At 32.9% G+C, this 6,000-nt stretch overlaps 1 protein-coding gene across 3 annotated transcripts in view; it reads right to left on the bottom strand.

The window, feature by feature from the left end:
• Positions 1-1,663: 1,663 nt before the first annotated feature.
• The window catches only part of LOC132563044 (pre-mRNA-processing factor 40 homolog B-like), a 37,091-nt gene continuing 32,754 nt past the window's right edge, over positions 1,664-6,000 (bottom strand). For all 3 annotated transcript variants that reach the window (XM_060227807.1, XM_060227806.1, XM_060227805.1), the window contains one exon: positions 1,664-2,968. In XM_060227807.1, the coding sequence (XP_060083790.1) occupies positions 2,879-2,968 (90 nt within the window). In that variant the 3' untranslated portion in view covers positions 1,664-2,878. The remainder of the gene's footprint in view (positions 2,969-6,000) is intronic.

Genomic DNA, 6,000 nt, shown 5'->3' with positions numbered 1-6,000 from the left:
TAGTGGGCGCGTCGTAAGTAGTTGTCACGCTAAGGTCTAATCCATTGTCCTGTTAGCAAAAGTCCAAAAAAACACTTTCCTGGTTAAGATTTCAAGAAATTCTTCAACCGTTCAGATTCGGAATGTATTAACAATCCATAGTCCAAAAATCACAATATTCTGAACGCCAGAAAATTACATAAATAACTCTACTCGCTCAGAGCAAATTTTTAGTGACCACCCAGGTCCGCGTGACCTTGACCTCCCCACCAGTTTAATTTTAATCAATTAAGAATCGTGATATTGACAAATATCCCTGATTTTTTTTAAAGGGAAAAAGAAGACAAATCTTCGTTATCATTTTAACCTCAGAACAATATCTGGCTTACCAGACCCCAACCATTTAGCGAAATCTGTATCGAGACGGTAAAAACTCATTACACCGAACTGATCCCTAGAGACTGTTGTTTACATTTAACGTGGTCAACGACCGAAACCTAACGTCCTCGATTGTGACCCGATTTACTAACAATTTCGCAGGTATCGAATAGACACAGTTGTCACATGAAAAGCAGTGACATGTATAGGTGGTCAGGAATTAGCAGGCTGATATGGAAGTTTATGCCTGAACGTCTTTAGCTAAATATATACCTGAAAACTGCCATACATGTTCACCTTCAACAACGGTCAGTACGTACATGAATGGTTGGGTATAATTGTGAAAGTTGTCACTGTTCGAAAATTTCTTTTTAGTGGCAGGCAGATTACCACAAATCTCAGGGATTTTATAAGTCCACCATCACTGTTCAATACATGTTTAGATAACTGTAGATCCAAATAATGAATAAAACTTTATCATACACCTCTTTCGTCCTTCTTGGAAATGCCCATTGATATGAAGAGCCAGGACTGTTTTAATTATGCCATATCCAGCCCTAGTATCTGTCAAAATGTTGATATTACTATATCATATCTAAATTAAACACTTTACTCTGAAGAAGGATCTGTCTCTTTTGCAATGAATTCCTCTAGGTTTCCGAAGCCTTTTTGTACCTACTTCTTAGTTGGATCTTGTTTTTTGTTCTTTTCTATGTTAAAACATAAATATCCAACGCTAATTTTTTTCCTCGCGAAACTTGTCTTTTCCATTCTGTAACTGTGTGCAATTTTTCTCACAATCTGAAGAAATGCAATTTTTAGCCAAGTCAATTGTCAACATTTTAATGAACTTGAAACTTCAGATAGCAATACCAAACAGAATGGTTCATTACTAAGTTTCATCATTTGAATTTCTGATCACAAACTTCCTGTTTCTAATAGTAACCTTCCTATTTTAAATCATCTCTATTGTCTGTAACTGTCTTTTAGTTGATGTGTTTTTCGTTTCTATACAAGACTGAATATATCAAACACTTGGTCTTATTTTCCTTGTACTTTTTCAGGCATCTCCAAGTAAATCTTTCTTTTTTTTGTATTTTGTCCCATTTCATTTCAGTTTGGATGATATTCTTTGACATATTGGTGGTTTTTTTTTTACCTCGTTAAAGATTTTACACACTTTTTACCATCACCATGACCAAATTCAGTCAAGATCTGATTTATTCTCGACTAATAGCATCTGTAGAAAAAAGTTGACGGACAGACACCAGACACCTGTGGTTTGCCATAAAACCAGACAATAGTGTACTGTTCAGATGATTTTAATGAAATATGTTACTTCATGGTCACAAATGATCAAAATCATTGTAAACAAGATGGCATTGTAAAAAATAATGGAATGCTTTACATGATGGCTAATACTGCACATAGTAATACTGCCACGACATGTGCGAGACAAACTAGCCATTTGTCGTAAATCATGTCCAATAAGAATCTATTCATATTGTAATGTCAGAATTCAATATAAAGGTGTACAGCGTCAACAACAGATCACTTTGAAGACCTCTGTTCTGTGTATAACCCCAAGATAGACACAATGATTTCAGGACACATGGCACAAAAACTTACACAGCATGCTGTAGTTTGTCAGTACTATTGATATAATTCCAACGACTGTCAACAAGACTATCCAATTTCCAGAATGTTTAACAAACAGTCAGTTTGAGTATCAGATGATTTCTGTAGAGATGAATTAATGTATCTATAGTTATCAATTCAAACACCTCAAACTCTTTCCTGGTTCAGTGAACAAATACTTTATCTTTACTCTAGTCCTATACACAGTACACTGATATATAGGGCACACAAACAGCACTTTATTTTCTGCCAGTCCTCACTTCAGAGTTGGTCACACCAGAAGAAATGATATCTATTTGACATCCTTGTCAATCTTAATACTTTGTACATGGACATTGACGACAAACTTGTTTTTATTATTTAAAATTCAACACACAATGTTTGTACCTGTCTAAATATGTTTAGGACAATAATATATAAATGTAAATTACAGGCCAAGCTAAATTCATCATCTTCGTTTTATGTCAAAATGAGCTGAATTTTAGGCCAGATCACTGAGGTTCAAACAAATTAAATATTCAGTCTATCATTTTTTGTTTACTGTCTTTGTTTTCACTGGACTTTAGAGTCTGGTCAAGTCCAGTCATTTTCTCACTCCAGTTTTATTATGGCGATCAATATATACACTGATTCCACAAATCAACATCTTATCATCTGACTGTAAACAACATGACTGATGGGCCCAAATATCTTTAATTTTTTGGTATATTTCCTTTCCCGTTTTGTAACATCATGAATGAATACCACAGAAAGTGCTTCACTTAAATTCCTCTTTATCCATGGTAAAAAACACAACAAAGTCTTGACTTTGGGTTCTGCTGTCAAGTATATTGGGTCAACCAACAACAATCATTCTGTCTACATGGTGTCACTGGCTGTGGGTTTACTGGTCAGCAGCAAGTTGTTGGAGAAGGAGTCTGCGACGCTTCTCTAGTTCTCCCTCACTGACATCACTCTCTGTGTCATAGTCCCCCTAAAACATATATCAGTTACAAGTAATCAGTCCCTTTAACTTACTCAACACCTGAAATCAAACTTCATTTTACACACTTATGTAAAACATCCAACTAATCAATATTTAATCAGAGTCTCTGAAACTTCCAAATATTCTGTTACCACATTACCCTAATACGAAACCATCATCAGTTATCGGGATTAACTTGAGTGTGTTTTGAAATTTTCAATGTTATATCACAATTATACTGTCAACATCTGGTGGCAAAAAGCAGGCAAAGTAAAAAATGAGCAACAAAATAACCCCCTCGTATAATATCAAAATTACTCCCTCGTATAATATCAAAATTACCCCCTCGTATAATATCAAAATTACCCCCTAATATAATATCAAAATTACTCCCTCGTATAATATCAAAATTAGCCCCTCGTATCATATCAAAATAACCCCCTAATATAATATCAAAATTACCCCCTCGTATAATATCAAAATTACTCCCTCGTATAATATCAAAATTAGCCCCTCGTATAATATCAAAATAACCCCCTAATATAATATCAAAATTACCCCCTCGTATAATATCAAAATTACTCCCTCGTATAATATCAAAATAACCCCCTAATATAATATCAAAATTACTCCCTCGTATAATATCAAAATTACCCCCTCGTATAATATCGTATAATATCAAAATTAGCCCCTCGTATAATATCAAAATAACCCCCTAATATAATATCAAAATCACCCCCTAATATAATATCAAAATTACTCCCTCGTATAATATCAAAATTACCCCCTCGTATAATATCAAAATTACCCCCTAATATAATATCAAAATTAGCCCCTCGTATAATATCAAAATTACTCCCTCGTATAATACCAAAATTAGCCGCTCATATAATATCAAAATAACCCCCTCGTATAATATCAAAATAACTCCCTCGTACAATATCAAAATTACTCCCTCGTATAATACCAAAATTAGCCGCTCATATAATATCAAAATAACCCCCTCGTATAATATCAAAATAACTCCCTCGTACAATATCAAAATTACTCCCTCGTATAATACCAAAATTAGCCGCTCATATAATATCAAAATAACCCCCTCCTATAATATCAAAATAATCCCCTTGTATAATATCAAAATAACTCCCTCATATACTACCAAAACTAGCCGCTCATATAATATCAAAATTACTCCCTCGTATAATATCAAAATTACCCCCTCGTATAATACCAAAATTAGCCGCTCATATAATATCAAAATAACCCCCTCCTATAATATCAAAATAACCCCCTCGTATAATATCAAAATTAGCCCCTCGTATAATATCAAAATAACCCCCTAATATAATATCAAAATTACCCACTAATATAATATCAAAATTACTCCCTCGTATAATATCAAAATTAGCCCCTCGTATAATATCAAAATAACCCCCTAATATAATATCAAAATTACCCCCTAATATAATATCAAAATTACCCCCTCGTATAATATCAAAATTACCCCCTAATATAATATCAAAATTAGCCCCTCGTATAATATCAAAATTACTCCCTCGTATAATATCAAAATTACTCCCTCGTATAATACCAAAATTAGCCGCTCATATAATATCAAAATAACCCCCTCCTATAATATCAAAATAACCCCCTAATATAATATCAAAATAACTCCCTCGTATAATACCAAAATTAGCCGCTCATATAATATCAAAATAACCCCCTCCTATAATATCAAAATAATCCCCTTGTATAATATCAAAATAACTCCCTCATATACTACCAAAACTAGCCGCTCATATAATATCAAAATTACTCCCTCGTATAATATCAAAATTACCCCCTCGTATAATATCAAAATTACTCCCTCGTATAATACCAAAATTAGCCGCTCATATAATATCAAAATAACCCCCTCCTATAATATCAAAATTACTCCCTCGTATAATATCAAAATTAGCCCCTCGTATAATATCAAAATAACCCCCTAATATAATATCAAAATTACCCCCTCATATAATATCAAAATTACTCCCTCGTATAATATCAAAATTACCCCCTCGTATAATATCAAAATTACCCCCTAATATAATATCAAAATTAGCCCCTCGTATAATATCAAAATTACTCCCTCGTATAATATCAAAATTACTCCCTCGTATAATACCAAAATTAGCCGCTCATATAATATCAAAATAACCCCCTCCTATAATATCAAAATAACCCCCTAATATAATATCAAAATAACTCCCTCGTACAATATCAAAATTACTCCCTCGTATAATACCAAAATTAGCCGCTCATATAATATCAAAATAACCCCCTCCTATAATATCAAAATAATCCCCTTGTATAATATCAAAATAACTCCCTCATATACTACCAAAATTAGCCGCTCATATAATATCAAAATTACTCCCTCATATAAAATAACCCCCTCCTATAATATCAAAATTACCCCCTCGTATAATATCAAAATAACTCCCTCGTATAATATCAAAATTACCCCCTCGTATAATATCAAAATTAGCCCCTCGTATTATATCAAAATTAGCCCCTTGTATAATATAAAAATTACCCCCTCGTAAAATATAAAAATTACCCACTCGTATAATATCAAAATTACCCCCTCGTATAATATCAAAATTAGCCGCTCATATAATATCAAAATAACCCCCTTGTATAATATCAAAATTAGCCCCTCGTATTATATCAAAATTAGCCCCTTGTATAATATAAAAATTACCCCCTCGTATAATATAAAAATTACCCACTCGTATAATATCAAAATTACCCCCTCGTATAATATCAAAATTACCCCCTAATATAATATCAAAATTACCCACTCGTATAATATCAAAATTACCCACTTGTATAATATCAAAATTACCCCCTCGTATAATATAAAAATTACCCACTCGTATAATATCAAAATTACCCCCTCGTATAATATAAAAATTACCCACTCGTATAATATCAAAATTACCCCCTCGTATAATATAAAAATTACCCACTCGTATAATATCAAAATTACCCCCTCG

The sequence above is a fragment of the Ylistrum balloti genome, unplaced genomic scaffold, assembly GCF_031769215.1.
Source record: "Ylistrum balloti isolate Yb309-2 unplaced genomic scaffold, AGI_CSIRO_Ybal_v1 Utg371566, whole genome shotgun sequence".
Taxonomy (NCBI): Eukaryota; Metazoa; Mollusca; class Bivalvia; order Pectinida; family Pectinidae; genus Ylistrum; species Ylistrum balloti.
Note: the sequence above shows the minus strand (reverse complement) of the source record. Positions and strands in the feature narration are given on the sequence as shown.